At 63.5% G+C, this 21,675-nt stretch overlaps 2 protein-coding genes across 4 annotated transcripts in view; both read right to left on the reverse strand.

Annotated features, from left to right (window-relative positions):
- Positions 1-826: 826 nt before the first annotated feature.
- On the reverse strand, positions 827-11,041 carry PANX2 (pannexin 2). Of its 2 annotated transcripts, none has more exons than XM_079937117.1 (3): positions 10,039-11,041; positions 2,600-4,030; positions 827-2,227 (listed from the first exon to the last, which is right to left on the reverse strand). In XM_079937117.1, the coding sequence occupies exons 1-3, from the start codon at positions 10,262-10,264 to the stop codon at positions 1,923-1,925; spliced, it is 1,962 nt and encodes a 653-aa protein (XP_079793243.1). In that variant the 5' UTR covers positions 10,265-11,041; the 3' UTR covers positions 827-1,922. The 2 variants fall into 2 exon arrangements, with proteins under 2 accessions (XP_079793243.1, XP_079793242.1); XM_079937116.1 differs by having other exon boundaries at positions 827-2,245.
- Positions 11,042-15,168: 4,127 nt separating this feature from the next.
- Positions 15,169-21,675, reverse strand: part of MOV10L1 (Mov10 like RNA helicase 1) — a 44,544-nt gene continuing 38,037 nt past the window's right edge. For both annotated transcript variants that reach the window (XM_079938145.1, XM_079938144.1), the window contains exons 21-26: positions 21,454-21,618; positions 19,945-20,118; positions 17,405-17,554; positions 16,541-16,648; positions 15,849-15,986; positions 15,169-15,757 (exon numbers count right to left, since the gene is read on the reverse strand). In XM_079938145.1, coding sequence (XP_079794271.1) covers positions 15,662-15,757; positions 15,849-15,986; positions 16,541-16,648; positions 17,405-17,554; positions 19,945-20,118; positions 21,454-21,618 — 831 coding nt within the window. In that variant the 3' untranslated portion in view covers positions 15,169-15,661. The remainder of the gene's footprint in view (positions 15,758-15,848; positions 15,987-16,540; positions 16,649-17,404; positions 17,555-19,944; positions 20,119-21,453; positions 21,619-21,675) is intronic.

Below are 21,675 nucleotides of genomic sequence, written 5' to 3' on the forward strand. Positions count from 1 at the left end.
CTGTGCACCACAACTACTGAGCCTGTGCTCTATAGAGCCCGCATGCCACAACTACTGAGCCCGCGCGCCCAGAGCCCGTGCTCCGCAACAAGAGAAGCCACTGCAACGAGAAGCCCGCGCACCGCAACCAGAGGAAGCCCACACGCAGCCGAAAAGAAATAAATTTATGAAAAACAAAAACAGAAACACCCAAGTTGGGACGCAGCCCTGGATGACGGATCGGCTGCACTCCCGGGAAGCCCAGCCTGCCCAGCTCAGGGCTGCTCCAGGGAGGGGCCTGCGGAGGGGCTTCGAGGAGGCCAGACCAGTCAGGCCTCCACACGGTGCAGCAGGTGGTCCCACCCCGGTCTCGCCTGAGCCCCCTTGTGATTGAGGCCCGCAGCCCACCTGGTCTAGCCCCCAGGGGTTTCTGGCCCAGCTGCCCCAGCTACCTGCCTCCAAGGAGCCTCTCTTCAGACCCTCGGGGTCTCCTGCTGTGACCTATGGGGTGTGTGACTCCCTGGTGCACGCCCGGGGCCAGCCTCAGCCCCACCTGCATCTGGACCTGGTGAGGAAAGCACCCCCGCGCCTGCGATCCCCATGACATGAACACCTCCAGAGCACATCAGGGGCACCCCTTCCAGGAAGCCCTCCTGAGTCCTGCCAGTTCTTGCTATTCCCCCCAAGTGTACCTGGCAGCCCCTGCCCTCAAGCGTCTGATGGGGGGGCCGGCTTCCTGGGAGCGCACACTCCATCTCCACTGAGTCTGTGTGAATCACCCCGCGGCCCAGCATGCACGCACGTTAGCTGGAGACCACGGTGTGTCAGCCGCACGAGGACTGTGTGTTCTCGTTCAGCTGTGGATGCAGCAGGGCCCCCAGGCGACCTGGAGGGCATCGGGGCGCCTCCCACGGCCCTGCTGCCCCCCCCTGCCCCCAGCACCTCCACCCCGTGCAGGTTGGGTGGAGGCCCTGGACACAGGAGGCCTCAGTTGGACCACAGGCCTCCGGCAGGATGGACCACTCAGGACTCAGGGGTATCAGAATAATCTTTATTGATATGCTCGGTGCTACCTTGTTAATACTGTCACGTTGTCGCCGTGGCTGAGGTAATAGGGATGGCCCCGCCCAGCGCCGGCCCTGGGCTCCCACGGAAGCGTCGTGGACCCTCGGGCGGGGGGGTGCTGATGGCCTTGGAGGGACGTGGTTATTGCGTTGGATTCCTGCCCTCGCTGGCATGCTGGCGCCCTCGCCCAGCTTCACCCGTGCGCACTCACGCACACACTCGCACGCTTACCGCTAACGCACACACCCACTGGCACGCTGGCGCCCTCGCTCTCTCTTCTGCACGCTCCCACACTCACACACACGACATCCTTTGTTTTGAATGCGTCTGAAGCCTCCTGGTAATAAATATACTCGCTAGTTACAGTAATCATAGTAAAATAAAGTACAGGTTTGTCGGGATACGAGGAGAAAGTGCACGTTGACCTTTGACTGGAGGGGGGCCCCTCCCACCGAGGGCTCCCGGTCCCTGCAGGGGGCAGCCCTGACGTGCCACCACCCCCAGCTCCCTCCTGAGTTGTCCTGCCACTGCCCGGCCCCTCATGGGCCAGCGTCCCAGGCCTAAGACAAAATCAACTAAAAAAATAAATTCTTCATTTCACAGCCGAGCGCCTGATGCAGGGGGCGGGGGGTGGCTCTGGGCCTTTCTGGCCACGGGCTCGACGGGGGTCGCGGCCAGCCCCTGGCCCAGCCAGCGCCCCGACGGTGCCATCTGAGGGGCCGGGGAGGCGAGGTGCTGAGCCCCGTGGCATGCGCACAGGAGGCCAGGGTGTGGGCGGTGCCGGGCGAAGCAGAGGCCGCGTCCACGGGGGCGCTGGGGGCAGTGGCGCACTGCGGTCATGCAGGGGGGCCTGCGACGGCCTGGGCAGCCCTGTCCCCTCAGAACTCCACAGCACTCACTGCTGTCCTTGTCTCCTCAAAGGTGGCAATGAGGATCTGCTGTGGGGGAGGGATGGTGAGGAGGCTGCCCACATCCGGGGGCGCGCGGGGGGCCGCGTCCTCCTCCTCCCGTGCCTCATACAGGGTGCTGATGTGCAGCAGCGGGCGGGTGGCGTTGCGGCTCAGGACGGCGAGGGGGTCAGGCTTGCCCAGGCTGGCTGGCGACAGAGGGGCCGTGGCGGGGGCGGCGGAGGGCGAGCAGATGTGAAACGGGCCCCCTGAGGGCAGCGCGGCCCGGGCTGGCTCTGCGGGGAGCGGTGCATCTGCAAACAGCCCAGAGCACAGAGCCTCTGCAGGCCCCTCTCCCCACCCGCTGCCTCCCCGCTCCTCCCGCCTGGCCCGCTCAGGCTCTGAAGCTCCCGCACACAGCGGCCGGCCTGGAGGGGCTCTGGCCGCCCCAGGAACACAGCGCCCGTTTCCAGAACCTTCTTCAGGTGCCGAGCAACCTTACCGTGTGTCCCCGCCAGCCCTTCATCCCGTGTGCTTCACAGGGCCCTCGAGTGAGGGTCCCACCTGTCGTCACCCCGGCAGCTGGCTCCCCTGCCCACCCCCTGCTTCCACCCAGCTGGTTCAGTCCTTAACCCCTTTCACACCCCTCCAGCCCTGCCCATCCCTACCTGTGGTGGGTGCCGCGGTCAGGCCCAGCCCACACTCCTCTGCCTGGGACAGGAAGCCCCCTTCCTGGCTCCGGGAGGCTGGCAGGGCGGCAGGCATGGCCTCGGCCTTGGACTTCTTGGTGCCCAGGATGTAGGGATGCACGTCCAGGGAGAAGTGGCGGGCATGCTTCTTGTCGGGGGGCGGGCCCGTGTCGCCCCCGCCACCCTTATAATGGTGCGCGGCGCGTGCGCCCGCGTCCAGCAGCGGCGCAATCAGTGTGTCGGTGGCCGTCTTGCGGCGCACGGGCTTGGGCTTCTCGGCCTTGCTGTTCTCCACGCGCATGATGGCCAGAGGCTCCTTGAAGGGCTGGGGCAGCGGGTTGCTGGTGGGGATCCACTTCATCTTCTTGCGGGGCCGCTTGACCACGGGCGGCTCAGCGGCGCCCTCGGGCTCGGCGGGGTTGGCGCTGGGGTCCACGGTCTGCACGCCCTCGTCGCGCACGGTGGGCGTGGCGTCGTGGTTGGACTGCGCAAGCGCGGCCAGCAGCTGCCGCACCACGTTGTCGTACATGAGGTCGCTCTCGTTGGTAATGAAGTCCAGCCGGTTGAGCGACTTGATGTGGTCGCGGTTCTCGTTGCAGAACATGGCCAGGATGTTGATGTCGCAGAACTGCGAGCGGCGCCACTGCCGGCGGGTCTTGATGCCCACCTTGTGCAGCTTGTCGAAGATGAAGTTGCTCTTGCGGAAGATGAAGAGGTGGATGAGGTTGACGAGGATGATGAGGTTCATGGAGCAGAGCAGCACGATGTCCACGCCCGCCACGATGCGCTGCAGCTGCACAGATGGCAGCTTGCAGGTGACACGCACGGCCGGGCCGCCACCCGGGGCCGCGCCCAGCGCGCAGGTGAACTCATTCTGCTTCTGGGTGGCGTAGTAGGTGCACAGGTAGGAGATGGGCGCCACGCTGAGCAGCAGGATGAGCAGGTGCCGCGCCAGGTAGAGTTTGGCCAGGAAGTTGCTGCGGCCGCGGCGCTCCAGGTACTTCTCGAACAGGTTCTGCTCCGGGCTCTTCTCCTTCTCCGCGTTCTCGATGATCTCACGCCGCTCGCGCTCCGTGATGCCGGGCCCCTTGGATTGGATCTGCTTCTCGATCTTGGGCGCGCGGCCCTCGGCAGCCCTGTGGTAGCAGTTGTCGATCTCCTGCAGCAGGAAGTTGAGCTCGGAGGTGAGGCGCGTGGACGCCAGGAACTCCCAGCCCAGCGCGGGCACGTACATGATGGCCGCGAAGGCCAGCAGCGAGTAGGGCAGCAGCTTGTGCTCAAACAGCGACGGCCACAGGCTGGCGTCCACGCCGGGCAGCGCGTCCCGCAGCTCCGTCCAGCAGTAGCCGCGGGCGTACAGCGCCTGGTCGCGGGTGAAGTTGTGCGGCGTGTAGCAGTAAATGGGCTCCTCTGGGGGCAGAGAGGAGAGGGGGCTGGGGGCGAGCCGGGCATCGGACCCCTCCCGCCTGCCCCGCGCTGAGCCCCCTTCCGCACATCTCAGCGTGGTGGCGTGGGTCTCCCCCCGGGTACCCTGCCCCCCACGTACTGCAGTCAGCTGTGGCACAGACAGAGGTGGGTTGGAGGTGGAGGGTACGGCCGTGCCCACCCCGCCCTGGGGGGCCGACCTGCACTTGGAACCTCAGGCCCCCCTTCGAGTGCCATAACGTCCCCATGTGCACACAGGGACGAGTCCTGGAGAGGGCGGCACAGGCCACACCACTCAGCTGGGGCTTCTCTTCCAGTGGCACAGCTGGACCAGCCCCCAGCCTGGCACTGCCACGGGCTCCATCTTGAGAAGGGCAGGTGTCTTGGCCGGGTCCTACCTACCCAGAGCCGGTTACGGTGGCACATCTAAGGAACAGCAAAAGTGGCCCTGCCTGCTCTTGAGAGTTGAGGAGTGTCCCCCCAAGACCCACTGTCCTGGGGAAGGGCAGGCCTGGGGTCCCCGGACACTGGGTGGGCAGGGGCAGCCACCCCGGGGATCCGACAGGAAGGATTCACCACCCAGCCCACAATGTCACGCAGGAAAAACGGTCGTCACTGAGCTGTCTGCCCCCAGGTAAGGACAGGTGCCAACCAACAGCGGAGAACGTGGGACGCTGTCCCTGCCCCCCCCCCCCCCCCCCCCCCGCCCTCCAGCTGGGCCTCCCGTTCAATGCTTCTCAGAGGGAAGAGCTTGGCCGGCTCGGAGCCGTGCTCAGGGCAGGCGTCACCGTTCACGGCCCCTGAAGGCGGGGCCACTCGGCTGTCAGGCCAGGCTCCAGTCCTTGTCACCACAGGCTGGGCACATGTGCCCTCTTGCAAGTGGCAGAGCCCGGGCGCCCGCCCAGAGCGCAGCGTCCCCCTGACAGGAGGTCACTGCCCCCAGCCCGACCACAGCTAGCATACATGCCAGCCCGCCCTAGCCTGGACCCTCCCTCGCGCCCCGAAGAACGGCCCCCAGGGCGGGTCCGCCGAGTCTCCCTCCGCTCCAGCTTACGGCCCTCACCCCACGAGGCTTGAGACCAGGAAGCAGCGGGGACCAACGCACCTGTCTGTCTGTCTGTCTGTGCAGGCCCCTCCCAAGGCCTGCCCCACGTTAAGGCCGGCCTTTGAGGTCACTGCTGGGGCCTCGCAGGGGCCGAGGGGGCCAGCTACACATCTGGGCACGGAGACCCCGCAAGTGTCTTCGGTCCCAGTGCACGGAGGTCACCTGGCCTCTTACATACGCAGAGCCCCCGCCATTGCCGCCAGCGTGGCAGCCCCGCACCACCCTGAGGGTTGAGGGGGGCTTGAGGCGGGCCTCAGGGTCACCGGGGTGGGGCCCGCAGCTCGTTCCAGGTGGTGTGGTCCAACGGCCACGGCAGCAGGACCTGGGGCTCCACGTGGCAGGCACTGGGGAGTCACGGAGGGCTGGGGGCAGGAGTGACGGGCGGTGAGCTCTGCTCGGCTGTGGTGGCGAGGCCAGGGGCTCCGTGAGGAGGCTGTGCCGTGGGCGCACGAGGGACGGGCTTGGCCGAGGATGGCGCTGGGTCAGGAAACGCTGGCACCCACAGCCCGAGGCCCCTGACGAGGACACGGGTTTGGGGCCTAGCGGTGAGTTGGGCTCAGAGAACGTGGAAAAGGCACAGGATCCCCCCTCGTGGTTGAGAAGACAGCATTTTATTCACTTGCTTTTTGTCCTCACAGCCAACTCCAGGCCACGGAAGGGCAGACGCTCTCCTCTGGGGGAAAAGGATGGCGGGGAGAGGTCCCTGGGACCCCCAGGGCCCTGGTCCAGGCCCCAGGGGAACTGGGAGGGTGCCGCGGCTCTGGGGCACGGAGGGGGCCTGTCCTCTGGCCGTGAGTGCTGCAGGCACAGGGGAGCTGGGTCACCCGTGGATGGAAGCAGGGCCCCCATGGGTCCCCACATCCTCTCCCGTCTGCCACCGCCCCCTGGCTGCTGGGAGGGGAGGAGGGATGAGCCCTGGCTCAGGAGAGGCCCAGCTCCAGGGCCTCTCGGGCTCTACACCGGGGTCTCTGTCTTTCCCTGACCTGCAAAGCAGGTCCAACAGCCTAGCAGAGACCGGATGTGTCATGCCGGTGCCTCAGGACACACGTGTGCAGTGACCCTGGCCTGGAAGAGCTGTGGCCGCATGTCCTGACTTGAGCTGCAGGGGCCTGGGTGCTGGGCCGGACTCTGGTTGGGGGTGAGGGCGACCGCTGAGCCAAGGGGCCTGGGCACCGGGCGCTCAAACACTGCGGTGCCAGCACGGGTGTCCGACGGGGACCCGCAGACCCAGCCAGCTCACCCAGGGCACCTTTCCTGAGGATGGCACTGTGTGGACTCCGGACCCGAGCGCCCCTGGCTATGCCCCGAGAGGACACCGGGGCCAGGGCCCTCGCGGCCCCAGGTGCTCCCAGAGACCCCGTCGTGGAGCGCGCGGGGCCGACTGCGGTGCCGTGGAGAACATTGAGCCAGAGCAGCAGCCAGGGCTTGCGAGGCGCTTCGGGGAAGGAGCCGCGTGTGCGATTCCGAATTCGCTTGCAATCCCGGGGCTGCTCCCGGTCCCCAGGCCAAGCCCAGCCCTCGACAGCGTCCCCTCCCAGCGCAAGCGCCCCAGTTCCTTTGGAGACCCTGCCTGACTGAGGGTAGAAGAGGCACACCCGTTACAGGCATCTCGGAGATGTCGAGGGTTTGGTTCCAGACGCCAGCGCTAAAGCAAAGATCACAACGAAGCAAGTCACACAAATTCTTTTCTCCCCCAGCGCGTATGAAAGCACTGGTTATACTCCACTGTGGTCTATGTCTACACGCTGCACGTATGTCTAAAAACCAACGTACGTACCTTAATTAAAAATACTTTATTGCTAAAAAATGCTATCCACCGTCCGAGCCTTCAGCGAGTCGTAATCTTTTCGCAATAGTAATATCAAAGATCACTGCTCACAGGTCACCGTAACAAATGTATTAATAAGGAAAAAGCTTGAAATATTGTGAGAATTACCAAAATATGGCGCAGAGACACGAACTGAGCAAATGCTGTTGGGAAATGGCACCAGGAGACCTGCTCGTCGCAGGGTGGTCACAAACCTTCAAATCGTGAGAAACGCAATATCTGCGAAGCACAATAAAACGAGGTCTGCCTGCGTTTGGCCAGTTTAGGAAAAAGCAGCTGTTGGTCCCCCCTTCCCAGGGCCCACATAACATCTGGAGAAGCCGGTAGCCCTTCAATGCCCCGCTCCCCCGCCATCCTCTCTGTTGGCCGCGCGCCTGGCTGACCCTCCATCCACCACCGAACGGGTCTGCACAGCGCGGGTGTCTGTGGAGCCACCGGGGCCTTCCCGCCACCTGCCACCCTCCAGCCTGGGGATGCGCACAGGCCCCGGCGTCCAGGGAGGTCCCCGCCGGGCCGGCTCCTCACCATGAGCCCAACGGCCAGCACGTGCTTGCCCACGTGTCACCAACAGGCAGACACGTCGGACCCCCGCCCCCTGCGCCAGGGCACCAGGTGAGGATCTGGGCGCTGGGTGGGCTGGTGGGGGTGAGCGCCGGGTCCCCTCGAGCTGAGCCGGGCTCCGGTGGATGGGACGTGGATCCTTCCAGCAGTGGCAGGACATACTCTGGGCTCGGAACCTGAAGATGGATGGCGACCCAGTGCTGAGGGGACGGGTAGGGTGTGCTCCTGTCTGGGGGTGGGGGATGCAGCTGGAGGGGCCTCCAGCGTCCCTTGAGGGTCAGAGCTTCTGACCTTGCTTCCTCTTGCCCCTCTTTGGTCCACTGCAGTGGTCCCCTACTGTCCTCACATCTGGAGAAGGGACCCGGGGACGATTCTGAGCTCTGGGAGGAGCACCAGGTAGACGGACCCTGATCCAGGAGAGCAGGAGAGGCAGCCGCCACTGCCCCGAACCGCGGTGGGAGCAAGGGGACTGCGCGGCCTCAGTCACTCAGCAGCGGGAGAGCTCGTGAAGCCACCGCCGCTCCCCATTTGCTCTGTGACCTGGAACAGGATTACCATGGGGCAGACCTGGGCCCCACGCGCCAGACATGCTCCACCGAGTGGATTTTGGGTCGCGGGGTGCTGGGCCGCAGGACCGGCACCCGCCTGCCCTGGCTCAGAAGGCCTGCCTCGCCCTCGCTAGGGAGGCACCGGGCCCCTCCCGACCAGCATCGGGCCCAGGAGTGCCCCAGACACACGCAGGTGGGTGTGAAAGGGCAGGCGGCACAGGGAGACCAAGGGCACCGCCGGGAGCAGAGATGAAGGACACACTCGGGGAGACCCAGCAGCCCAGCCTGGCTGGATGCAGAGGTGCTGAGGCCCCCCCACATGGGGGAAGCTGGTTCACAGCAGGATATCAAGGTGGGGGCCCTGTCACAGGAGGTCGCCTGACGGCGACTGAGTCCTCAGCCTACCCCACCGTGTGCATCTGGAGTGGGTAGGATTGTTCCCCCAAAAGATGTTCTAGCCCCAAGCCCTGGTCCCTGTGAATGTGACCTTGTTTGGAAAGAGTCTTTGCAGATGTGATCAAGTTGAGATGAGTCACGCTGGATCAAGGGGGCCCCAATCCAATGACTGGTGTCCTCATAAGAGGAGGGAAATTTGGACAGACACCCAGGAGGAGGTGTGAAAATGCAGGCAGAGATCAGGTGATGCGGCCACAATGAAGCCAAGGAGGGCGCAGGACTGCGGCGCCTCCAGCACTGGAGAGGCAAGGAGGGACTCTGCCTGGGGCTTCGGGAGCATGGCCCGCCCACACCTGGATTTTGGACTTCGGGCCTCTGCACTGTGAGCCGATAAGGCTCTAGCATTTGGAGCCACAAGTTTGTGCTAATCTGTCAAGGCTGCCCCAGGAGACACCTGTGCACAGCCTGACTTCCCCCCCAGGCTCCTGGGGGGCGTGCTGAGGCCGGGAGTGCCCCCCCGGGGGGTGGGATGAGGCAGCCTGGACAACGTCCACCCTCATGTCACAGGGACCCCTAACGGGTGAGTCCTTTGTGCAAGGAAGCCTGTCCACGTCCCTCAGGGGAGAGTCGCCCTCCGTGCCACGGGCTGATGGGCTGCGAAGGGGCCTCCCTGGACATCTGGGCCCTGAGACCGCTTGCCAGCCAGACCCTGCGTGGGGGGCCGTTTCCCGTCTCCAGCCGCCCACCCACCTGCCGCGTGTGGACCCTTGGGCCCCGGGAGCCCACTCCTCCTTCCTGCCTCACCTGGGTCACCTCTCCTTAGGAGGCCCTCAGGTGCTCCCCAAATGCACTGAATCTAATCAGGACCACGCCTGTTGGCGGCACCTTCAACCTCTCATCCCGTCCACGCTGCCGTGGTCACTGCCCTTGTCCGATTTCTTCTTCTACCTGCATCAGCCTCACAGGCGCTGGGCCTGCTGCTGAGGCCAGGAGGGTCCACTGCCCACCAGTGCCTGCTGCTCCTCCAGGCCCTGCCTGCCCTGGGGGGCCCCTGCCCAAGACCTGCCCAGGCTCCCAGTGCCCCCCCACAGCAACCGACCAGAATCTGCCCACTTCTCAGGGTCTTCATCCCACCACCCGCCCCAGAACCCTGCCCAGAGGCCGTGCTTTGGTGTCCACTGTCCCCATCACCTGTAACTTCCTTTCTTGGTCCCCACCTGGCCACTCCTCCTTCCCTCAGACCCTGCCCACTCCCCCTTCTGGTCGCCCCTCTTCCACACCAGACCCCACATCTCCTTGATGCCTGGGACCGCCGGGTCCGCCAGGTGTGAGCCCACGGAAGGTAAATTCAATACATCGGAAGAGAGGGGTCAGGAAGGCAGCCCCAGCGACCGGCGACACATGCAAGGGTGGGGGAGTGTTGAGGGTCTGCGGGGAGACCCCGGGGCACCGCCCACACGGCCGGCCCCAGTGGGGAGGCCCGCGGCGGCGGCTGGCGCAGCGAGGGTGGCCCGGGAGGGCACGCGCCCCTCCCGCCGCGCGCCTCCGGCCTCACCTGCGAAGTTCTTGGTGAAGACCAGGGTGACGAGCAGGATGGGGACCAGCACGGTGCCGATGGTGACCACGCGATCGAACGGCAGCTCCAGCTTGAGCTGCAGCAGCAGCGCGGCCAGGGCGCCCGCCTTGTCGTCCTGCGCGCCGGGCAGGATCAGCTCGCGCAGCTTCTCGCCGGCCAGCAGCGCCGTCGCCATGTCCGCGGACGGCTCCAGGAGGTGGTGCATGGGGGGCGCGGGGGACCCGGGGCGCGGGGCCCGCGGTGGGGGCGGGGGGCGCTCCGCCGCCGCCCCCCGGGGCAGGGGTCGGGCCGCCCGGGCCGGTGCGGGCTGCGGGGGGCGCAGGGCCCGCCGCCCCCGCCTCGGCTGCAGCCACGGCGCGGCCCCGGCGCTTCTTTCCGGCGGGGGCGGCGGCGGGACCCCCGCCCCGAGCGGCGGGCGGCGGCTGCGGTCCCGCCGCGGGGAGGGGGCTGTTTACCTGCGGCGACGCGCGGCGTGGCTCCGCCCCCCCGCCCCCCCACCCCCGCACGCAGATGCGGCGCCGGTGATGACTTGGCAAAAAATATTTAAATAAAATGAATGAACAATGACTGGTTCTTCCTCTTCCTCAGGGCAGGGAGGAGGGGGAGGCCGAGTGGGGGCTCCCCTCGCCCGAGGGTCGGCGGTGGCTGCACGCGGCGGAGCTGCGGTGGGGCCGGCCGCGTCCTGGTCCCCCGTCTTCCAGCCCCGCGTCCGGGAGCCGCCCCGCGGAGAGGGGGGTTCCTCGTCCGCCTCCCGCACCCGCTCTCTGCTCTCTACCGAAGCCTGGCCGCCACCGTGGGCGCTGAGGCTCCCACCCACCCGGGCTGCTGCGGACGCAGACGGGGGACTGCCGCCCCCCACGCAGGGCAGCCGGCCGGCGGACGCTGCGGGGCGTCTCCTCACGGCCTGTGCACTGCAGCCGTCGCCCCGGTGCCCTCCCACCCCCCCACCCCGCGTCACCTCCACGCGGTCCCGCGGCCTCTCTAGCCCTGCACCTCCTCCCCATCACCCCATCCGTTTGCCTTGGTCAGTGGCATTCTCCCGGTCGGCCTGTGCCCGTATCTTCCTGACCTTTACCCCCTCCGCTCCGACACCCCCGTGCCCACCTTCAGGCACCACCCCTCTCGCACCCTCCTAGGTTCGGTCTCTGGCGCAGAGCCCAGCTGCCACCTTCATGCAGACTGCCTGCAAGACTCGCTGTATCACCTCTTCTTCTTTCATAAAAGGTCCCCATCCCACTGTAATAGGATATACACGTGCTCTTTGTAAAATATTTAGCATAGCTGGAGTTTCAACTTCACTCAGTAATTCATCCGGGGCTTCCCTGGTGGCGCAGGTGTTGAGAGTCCGCCTGCCGATGCAGGGGACACGGGTTCGAGCCCCGGTCCAGGAGGATCTATTTAGGCTGCGCCGGGTCTTAGTTGCAGCATGCACGCGGAATCCAGTTCCCTCACCAGGAATGGAGCCCGGGCTTCCTGCATTGGGAGCGCGGACTCTTAGCCACTGGACCGCCAGGGAAGTCCGGGGGTCGCTGTGCCTTTGAAGACTCACCAGTGTTTCTGAGCGACGCCCACCCGTTCTACCTGTGTACTGCTCACTGAGGGAGTCGGGCTGCTTCCATCCCCAACAACCCAGACACCTCCAGTCAGGGCTGGCCTCTCCCCTGCAGCAGCACGTTTCCGTGATCCCACATGCTGTTGGAGGCCCCCCACATTCTCCTTTTCCCTCAGGTATTCATGGCCTTTCCTTTTCCGTATGCATTTTGGAGGACGGGGAAGGTGGAAGTCTGCGCTGCCTCAGGCTGTTCCGTGCGTGGACAGGGCACGTCCGTCCATTTACTTGCGTCTTCTGTGCCTCGTGTAATAGAACCATCATTTCTCTGTAGCGTCTCGTTGGTTCTTCAGGTTACTTCCAAGACACCCTGTAGTAGTTCCGCTGCAAACAGCCGCCGCTTTCTGAGGTGTATTTCAGTTGGTTAGTCTGGTTAGGAGAAAAACCGCTGGTCTCCACGTGCTCTCAGAATTGGCAAGTGGCTATGGCAGGTGGCAGAGGTGCCACTGGAGCACAGCGGGTGCGCGGCGGATGCTGGCAGGACGAGCGCACAGGACCCACAGGACAGAGGGCGCAGCTGGAGCTGGCGGCCCTGCACCCCTACCCCATTACGGCAGCCCCTCTGACGCTGTCCTCATCTCAGAGAGGGGCCTGGGTGGGGAGGTGACACCTGGACAGGGGTTCTGACCCTGCAGAGTCTCCAAGCTCCACCCTCCCTGCCGCCTGGGCATGGGTGGACAGCAGGGGCTGCTCCGGTCCTCACCCCCGGCCAGCCCAGACTGGGAGGCTACTCTCCCCAAATCCTGTCTCTGGGGCAGGATGGCATTAGGGGAGCAGCTTGCCCTTTCTCGTGCTGATCCATTGACATGTGGCTTTTGACACATGGAAGGGCTTTGCAAGGTTGAGGGACATTACTACGGTAAAACCTTCATTCTCATCTCTATTTAGGTGACGTTTTATCAGCTCGCATATCAATGAAGACGAAAAATAGGAAGAAAGCCTAACGCTTGAACCATGTCTTATCACTTGGGCGAACCCCAAGTAATGTTCGCCCTTGAAGACGGGAGGCTCAACTGACGCATTTCTAATTCTACTTCCACGTTCAGTTACGAAAATTTGCAATGTCTGTGCATCGTGTTGATTGAGTACGTACCTAACGATTCTGAGAACACAGAGGAAGTTCTTGTTCCCAGGTCTGGCCTCATGGTCTCACAGATTAGGACCAACGACCCCCTCGATGTACTGCAGGTATTTTGTCTGGGAGCAGCCGAGGGTGCTGGAGAGGACAGGCCAGGGCACAACGCGGCGGAGGGTCATCTCACCCCACACTTGGACAGCAGGTGGGCTGGGAGCTCTGCCCCACCGGCCCCCTCACTCTGGAGACTGGAGCCGCCGCCCTGGGGCGCCCAGACCCCTGGTGGAGGAGGTGGAGCTGGTCCACTCGAGTCTGCGGCACTTCTGCTGGCCCTTCGTTGGCCAGAGCTCTCAGCTGGCCCCGCGGGGCTGGGTGGGGCGGCGGGCCACAGCCCACCGTGTGCCCGGGAGAGCAGACCCCCTGTGACGCCGTAACTTCCAACCCAGCACATTCTGCACTGGGGTGCAGTTCTGTGGGAAGGAAGAATAACATGACGATTACAGCTGTGAAAGGACAGCTTGCTGGGGTCCTTTTTAAGTGGACGAGGGCGAGCGTCAAATTGCAATGGCATTTTGAATCTGCCGGAGATGCTGAAAAGGCTGCTGGAACTGTTCTACTTTAAAATGGCAACAGTTACAACATGCTGGGCATGAGCATCTTTAAAAAATGAAGAAAAAGCTTGGATAACTTACAAACGAGGGGCGGGACACACAATTTCCAAGTTTCACTTAGGGGATCTCTGTGCAGCCACACCTGCCCACGGTGCTTTTTTATTTTCTTCGCTGTGTGGGGTCTTCGTTGCTGCACGCAGGCTTTCTCTAGTTGCGACGAGCAGGGGCTACTCTTTGTTGCAGTGCGTGGGCTTCTCATTGTGGTGGCTTCTCTTGCTGTGGAGCACGGGCTCTAGGCACGCAGGCTTCAGGAGTCGTGGCACGTGGGCTCAGTAGTTGTGGCTCACGGGCTCTAGAGCACAGGCTCAGTAGTTGTGGCGCACGGGCTTAGCTGCTCCGCGGTGTGTGGGATCTTCCGGGACCAGGGATCGAACCAACGTCCCCTGCATTGGCAGGCGGATTCTTAACCACTGCGCCACCAGGCAAGTCCCCTGTGGCGCCTCTTACCTCTGCTTCACAAGGTCTCCATGCTGGTCTAGGTGGCTCGGCCTCCCACAGACTGACCCTTGGAGGGCAGGCACCGTGCGCTTCTGCCCACAGGCAGCAGACGTCCCTGCTTGGGCACCGGCCCCCATCCCCATCCAAAGGTCACATGGGGGCTCCTGCCTGTTCTGGCCCAGCCAGGCTGTGCAGTGCCCTCCTGCCCTTGGCACACAGGTGTGCCCCGAGTACTGCCGCCCCAGAGACACCTCTGGGTCCCTGCTGAGGTGTCCCCGGCCCGCCCAGCCCCTTACTGCCTGCAGCCCCTGCCGCTCCTGCCCTGGCACGTGGTGGTGACCAAATCCCGCTACTCGCCACGGAGGATGGAGGGTGGGACTCAGCCGCGTGTGCTCAGCCAACACTGGTTCTCCCCCCACCCCCGGAGTTTCTAGGTCTCCACTGTCACCGGTTGGTGTCAGAGGCCCGGCCCCCAAGACCCTGCTCTGGAGAGGGTGGCACGGCAAAGCAGGGTGTGCTGGACTGGGACTCGGCCACGGAGAAGACCAAGGGGGGCAGAGCCAGGTGGCAAGTGGGCAGGAGGTGCAGACCGAGGGGGTTCAGTGGGACCGACTTCCACTCAGACTCTGCCAGGTGGGGCTCGAGGCTGCTCAGGGTGACCTGACAACCGTCCTGGCAGCCCATGCAGGCGGTCAAGGCCAGAACCTTCTCATGTCCTGACAAGCTACTGGCTCTGTTTCTGAACCCAGCCATTCCCCCACCAACTGACCCACAGCGGCCATTTGTGATGTGTCCGCAGTTAGGAGAGCCCAACCCCAGGCCCGGGGGCCCCTGTGGGCTCCAGGCTGAGCCACCGGGGCCTCAACTTCCCCACCTGTGAGCCAGGAGACGGCATTTCCAGTGCTCACAGCTGCCGACAAAGGGACAAGGCCCTGAGGAGCAGGGGCGGGGGCAGCCCGTCACGGGGGGTGCTAGGGTCCTGGGGTGGCCTTGGGAACCCTGGTGCAGACACTGTCTGCCCTGTCCCTCCCGCCACGCCCTCCACCTCTGCAGCACCCACGGGAAGGTCTCTGTGGCCCTGCCTGTGGCCTCCAAAGGCTCGGAAACAGGCCCCGCCCAGCTGCACCAGGATGCAGGGTGGGGAGGATGCTGACCCCCACCCCTGCCCTGCCGGCCCAGCTCTGGGCAAAGAGCCCCGGAGCCCCCAGGCTTCACACAGCTGGCGTGTGAACTGAACGTGGCTCAAGGGCCTGGAGGCCATGTGAAAGCCTGACTGCCAACCCCAATATTGGATGCGGAGGCCACGCAAGTGTCCCACTCAAGCATTTATTTCGGTGACAGCTGCAGAGACTGCCCAGGGGTGGGCACAGGCTGCGTGCGGAGCTGACAGCAGCGAGAGCAGACGTCAGACCAGGGGTCTCAGGCCTGTGGCCACGGCTGGAAACTAGGCAGGCCGCAGCCCAGATGGCGTCCCTCGGGGTGTGGAACGTGGCCTCCGGCCCCTGCTTCTCAGCAGGGGCTCTGCTGGGCAGAGAGGGGCAGCCGCACACCCGGCCATGGCAGCAGACTTGGAAATGCGGGGTCCAGTGAGCGGGGTCCCCATGACAGCTCAGGCTCACGCTCAGGGACCACCGCGGTGGGGGGGGGCTTGCAGCCCCCTCTTCCCAGGGTGGTCTTACGAGGGGCACTGAAGTTTGCTCATTAAGCTGTGAAAGGAAGGAGGCGCTGACCCCAAATGTCATCCCAGGGCCGGGTGGAGGGTGGCTGCAGCCCAGGGGCAGGGCCCGCAGGGGCAGGAGACGGCAGTGCTCACTCCTGCAGGGGCTGCAGCTCGGGCGGCAGGTTGCATCCCGTGTACACCCCATTCGTGATGCTGTACTCCAGCAAAGCCCCGAAACACGGATCCTGACGACACACAAAGGGGCGGGGCTCGCACCTGACAGCCATCCCGCTGCCCCCCTGGGCCCCTCTCCCTGAGCCCTGGGTCCCAGCTCACCCTGACAAGAACATGAGGATTTCCCACCACAATCAGCAAGGCTTTGGGTCTGGTGATTGCAACATTAAATCTTTTTGAGTCGGCCAAGAATCCCAAAAAATATCTATCATCTTCAAATATGTCTTCATTTGACCGCACCTAAGAAACCCAGAGATGGATAAAAATAGTGTTTAAAATTTTTCGGTGTGGAAATAAACTCAATATATAAAAAGCATTTAAAAACGTTCAGCGTCAGTATGACTCCATCTGTGGTCACAGAAGAGAAAGGCAATGGGTGAGGAGCAGGCCTCCCGGCGTTCCGCCTACAGCCAAGGGGGCACTCCACACGCCAAGGGGTGACCTCCGGTGCGGGGCTTGAGGCAACGCTGCTTTTCCTCCTACCTGAACTCCCCAACCTGCCAGCAGTTAACACGCACTGTCCATAAAGGGAATTTTAAAGAGAAGAACAGACTTCTGAGAGCCGAGCCAACCTTCCCGGCCCGCAGGCTCCTTGCCAATCCCACCCCTTCAACATCCCAGCCCTCCTTCTCCAACATTTAACTACTTCTTCCTGGGTTTCTGTACTTCATTTTTTTTTAAAAAGAACGCCCTACAGTTAACTGCTCAAGGTGATGGTCCAAGGCCCCTCCTGCCCCCGGGAGGCCCCGCACAGCAGCCAGCCTGGCGCAGGCCCCTGGGACGGGGGTACCTACAGTTGAGATGATGATAACCAGGTACTCTTGCCCTTGAAACTCCTCCACGGATCCAACCTTTATATCCATCAAATCAACATTTTGCAAAAGAATTCTGATTTTCTCCACCTTTGAAGGAGATGAGATCAAAGATAAAATTTCACAAATCTGACCATTTCTTTACATATTACAGCGTAAGCTGAACGTTAACCGCTGAGCCCCATGGCCTTTCAACCCCTGATCTCGGCTCATCAACTCTAAGCCGCTCACAGCACAAACGCCGATCTCAGGTGGGGTGTACGGGGCCGGGGCAGCACCTCCCAGGAGCAGGGCTTTGCGTCAAGAGGCGAGGACTCCCTGTGCTGAGAGTGGGGGTGGGTCCAGAGCGCCTCCTGGGGTTGGCGGGGAGAGAGCGCCGTCCAGAGGATCCCACCCCCGGGGCCTGAGTGGTTATGACAGGAACCAGGCTGTATGGCCACAACAGGAAAGCCAGGAGGGAGAGGACGGGGCGGGGGACGGTTCTGAAGGGGGGGCAGCTGATGAGCTGAGCAAGACTGGGGGTGTGTGAAGGTCTCCAGAGGTGCTAGTAAAGGAGACGCAACTTGAAATTGTGAGAAGGACAAAAGCTCAGCTCCCGCCAGCACAAGGGGCTGGAGGGTGCGGGCCAGAGGCGGCTCCCTCAGCCCAGGGGACGGGCCTTCTCACACGCAGTGACCGCATGCGCGCCGAGGTGAGGTCACCACGTGTCCCCAGCCCCCGCCCCCCCACCCCGTTTGGGGCACAGGCACAGCGGCTGTACAGATGCAGAGAGAGCCGTGTCCAACTTCCTTCCTCAGACCCCACAGACAGGAAGGCGCAGAGGAGCTGGCTGGGGCAGACCCACACCTGCTTCCGGTAAGGCGTGATCACGCCGATGTCGCCAGCGGACACCTGGCTGGAGATGCTTCTGGCCAGCAGGCAGCAGTAGCGCATGACCTGGACGGCCTCGGCAGGGTTGAACCACGATGGGCTTCGCCCCTCTCGAGCTTCCTCGCCCTGAGTTAGCAGGAAGACAAGAGAATGGCACGTCCATCACAAAAACGTCATTTTCTCGATAGGAGCTTGTGAAGGGTCTATGAACTAGGGAGAAGTCAGGGTGGTGACTCAGCAGAGACAGAGGAGGAGCGCTGCTCTCGTGCAGACTTGCGGTCCAGCAGGACAGACGGATGCTCAGCAGTAAGGACTCGTTCTGGATGCACAGATGCCAGGGGAGGAGGGTTGGCTGGGCGCGTCTCTGAACTGGGACCCCACCCCCTGCCAAAATGTCCGTGCGTCCTGGCAAGAGCAGACCTCGTGGCCTGGGGGAGGCGGCCGGCCGGCTGATACCTATGTGGCCACAAGTTTTTAAAAGCAGAATTTACAGGCCCTCGTTCTTGATCAGAACCTAGTACACTCAGAAGTAAAATATAGGTCACCCAAACATCCTTAACCACGTGGAAACACACTTCTTTAGAACTCCTGGGTCAAAAGGGAAAATAAAGTCTCAAGCACCTCGACAGACACGAAGACGCGCGTGGAAGGGCAGAGCTGGGGGCGTGGCCACCCGAGCCCCTGCGAGGAGCACAGGGGCCACGCGCCCGCCTCGTGGGAACTACAACAAGCAAAGGAAAGGTAAGCAAGTCAGCGAGGGGAGGAGCAGAGATAAATCTGAGACGAATGAAGCAGAAAACAGGTGAGAATAAAGTCCAAAGCTGGTTTTCCAATTAGACCAAAGGCTGCTGCCTCTCCCGTAACAGGCCAGACGGTCAGAATCTGAGGCGTGGGTGCAGCCACGCTGCCCACTCAGCCCTGCCGTCTGGGCGCAGGTTCCCGGCTCCCGGCCGCACTTCCTTTAGGACAAGACCCCAGTTGCCTTGGGCCCAGCCCCCCTTGGGCACTGCTGGGGCTCAGCTGCCCCCTCGACTGGGCCCCTCTGTGAGATGCCCTGGGCTGGGGACAGAGCAGTGAGGGAGATGGGGGTCTTTCTGGAGCTCTGGGGGAGGGGCTGGCGAGGGGAGCATACAGGTGACACCTGGAGGTCTCATTCCAGGGATGGAGTGCCCTGTGGGGGAGCGAGGGCCCTGGCAGTGCTGCAGCCTCGAAACAACGGACGACAATGCCCTTTTGCTCCGACGGTGGGAGTGGACCCCCCTGTTCCCTGCAACCCAGCCCCAGAGGCCTCACCCTCATTTTCTTCTGGGGGCCCAGAATGGAGCCAGTACACAGTCAGGCCCCAAGAAATACCCAGTAAGCAAGGTAGCCTCTCTGGACGCTGTTCTTCTCACAGCGAGCACGCCGTCCCCGCAGCTCCACGGCAGGTCGCCCAGTGGCCTCGAGTCTCCACTTCCTTCTACACAACGTTTCTGCACATTTACCACTCCCTTCTACACCCAGTTTTTGTCGCGAATGAGCCTATTGTGACCCTTACGTAGTTTGCAGGAAACACATGGGTTGCTGTGGGCAGAGCTGACCTCTCCAAGGCCAGTCCCTCCACTGGGAGCGTGGGTGCTCTCGGGCGGACCTCCCCTTTTTGGCTGACTGCTCTGCTGCCCCCACCGCGTCTGCTTTGCTGCCCCTGAAACCTGGGGAAGCCTTCGAGCAGAGGCCGGGGGAGCGGCATTCCTGGAGGGGCCTCGTGCCAAGCGACCACGCTGGTCTCCCCACAGGGCCCCCTCTTCCTCCAACTCGCTCCCATCCAGAGGATGGGCACCCCAAGCCACACCTGGACACACGAGCCCACCGCTGGCACAGCGGGTCAAGCTAAACGTCGAGGGGCCGAGTGCTGTCCCCGGGAAGGCAGGCTGCTGAGAGGACGGGCAGACACCACTCCAGCCCCAATTCTGCAGGAGAGTTTGGCGAGGAAGGGGCTCACGCCAAACCTGACTTCGGCTTCTAACCACCAAACTCCCAGTACAAACTCCCTCGTTTTAGTGAGCGCTACCGGGCGTCTAACACCTCCCTCTGGGGGCCCCCCACCCAGTGAGGCCCTGGAGGAGGGCAGGCTCTGTCCCCAGGATTGGTCCTCCCCCTCGATACCATCGAATCACAGGGGGAAGGGGTGGGGCGGTGGCAGGAGCTTCCTCAGGTCTGCTCACCTCCCAGCCCCCGATCGACCCTGTCAACTCCCTCAGGATGCCCCCCTTCGATGCCCACCTCGGGCCGCCCCCCTCCGGGGCCTTCTGTGCAGCCACCCGAGTGCTGAGGGGCTGGTCCTGCAGGGGCAGAGCCCCTTCCTCACTGGCTTTTCTGCCCCGGGAACAGCAGGGAGCAAGCCCACCACAAGCTCTCAGGAAATGCCGGGTTAATGATGCTGGGTTAACCACCAGATTCCACATGGTAACCAGGAGACGTGTAACCGTAGGTAGCACTGAGGGGTCGCCCTCCTGCCAAGCCCGGCCCACACTCACCCTCACTCCGTGGAAGATGAGGGGGAAGCCCTTCCTGGGTAACTTCTCCCAGCCCAGCAAGGAGGTCACCACCCTGGGGTCTGCGCAGACTTCCAGCTCTTGGTGGTAGAACAGTCTGGATGGTAGGGCCAGCAGAGCTGAGTGGGACCTGTAGTTTTTCACGAGCTTCGTCACCTGCAGGTAGGAAGCAGGGGCAGGTCCAGGGCCAAAGCTAGCACGCGCACCCGACGTGCCTCCAGGGGAAAGGTGCGTGGTCACCTCGAATCACACCCGGGTGGCCCTGCCTGTGACGCCCGCCCCCGGCACCTCCACTGGACTTGGAAGCGCTCTTGGTACCTCCACCTCGGGCGACTGGGCTCTGACAGAAAAGAACAGGAGAGAAAGTGTCCCTGTGCGGGGCTGCAGGCTGTCTGCAAGCTGCACCCTGATTCCCTGTGTCGCGACCCCGGCCGTTAGAGCAGCCCGGGGAGCTGGTCCTGGCTTGGCTGCAGTGGGAGCCGGGCCCTGGGCCCCGAGGCAGGATGGCTACCCACAGCCAGCCCCCCGAGGTGCCGGGGGACGAAGCGCCAAGACGCGGAGCAAGGACAGCTTTGTTTCCTGCCTCCAACTGGCCAGGAAGTTCACCCTAGTCTTTCCTTCTTCCTGGGGTGAGAAGGCCAGAGGCCCAGGACTCTCCTGTTGACAAACTTCAACTCAGTCACCAAGACAGGTCCAGCCTCTGAGACACTAATCTAAACCCCAAACCTGACTCAGCAGCACGGCTTCTCCCTGGGCCGGGCCGGGCCCCGCGGTACTGGCCTGGACACCTGCCCGCCGCCCCATCCGCCCTGTGCCCACGTGCCCTCCCTGTTCTCCAGGGGGAAAGGGCCCGGGGCTGACAATCTGGAACGTGGAATAGGCCCCAGGCAGTTGCCCTGACCATCTGCCCACGATCACCGTACCTGGCTTGCTGTTCAAAGTCCAGAGGGGAACCTCTCCTTGTCTCTATACTGGGGGAGCCCAGAGGATAATGTTATTGGCTCACCTCAACAGGGGACCCCATGGACACAAAGCTCCCGAGCTCCAGGGTGCTGGGGGCTCCTGCAATGCAGACCCTGAGGCCCATCCCTCTGTGTCATCAGAGGTCGGCTGAGAACCCAGGGACTGGCACATCCACCGGTACCTCGGGAGACCGCAGACACGCTGCCTTCTCTTCCAGGTAAACTTGCAGAGCTCCCTCCCGTTTCCCACAGCGACACAGACTGAAGCTCTCTTACTGAGGGGCTGGCGCTACCTGCAAGGGCCGGCCCCCCAGAGAGCCCCTCAGCAGGCCCTGGAAGCAGTTCCTGAGTTCCTGGGACCGTGGAGTTGCTGAAAGTGCCTCAGGTGCACTTTGGGGGTGGTGGCAGAAGGAGGGTGGGCTGCTTGGGCCCTGCCCCTGGGTGTGGCTCAGGGGACACAGGGTGGTGAGCTCCCCCGTGGGCCCCTCTGCTCGAGTCCCACCAAGAAGCACGTGGGGTCCAAGCTCACCAACAAGGGGTTGTAGGCACCACAGGCTCCAAAAGCATCTTCGTCTCGCAGATACGCTGGTCGGGACATCAGTCTCTCCAGCATAGAGACGTGCAGCCCATAGGCCGTGGCAAGTCTGGACTTGATGACCGGTCCGAGCTGCATGGGGTCTCCGGCCAGGATGATCTGTGACACGAACGGGACGGCTCTCGGCATCCGTCTCATGAGCGAGTCCCCTGGTGT

This window comes from Stenella coeruleoalba (assembly GCF_951394435.1).
Source record: "Stenella coeruleoalba genome assembly, chromosome: 11".
NCBI lineage: Eukaryota > Metazoa > Chordata > Mammalia > Artiodactyla > Delphinidae > Stenella > Stenella coeruleoalba.

Coding starts and splice junctions, on each gene's coding strand:
- PANX2 (XM_079937116.1), bottom strand. CDS start 10,264: ATGCACCACCTCCTGGAGCCGTCCGCGGACATGGCGACGGCGCTGCTG. Junction 4,031..10,038: donor CTTCACCAAGAACTTCGCAG/GTGAGGCCGGAG, acceptor CTCTGCCCCCAG/AGGAGCCCATTTACTGCTAC. Junction 2,246..2,599: donor GACCGCGGCACCCACCACAG/GTAGGGATGGGC, acceptor GGCTGTTTGCAG/ATGCACCGCTCCCCGCAGAG.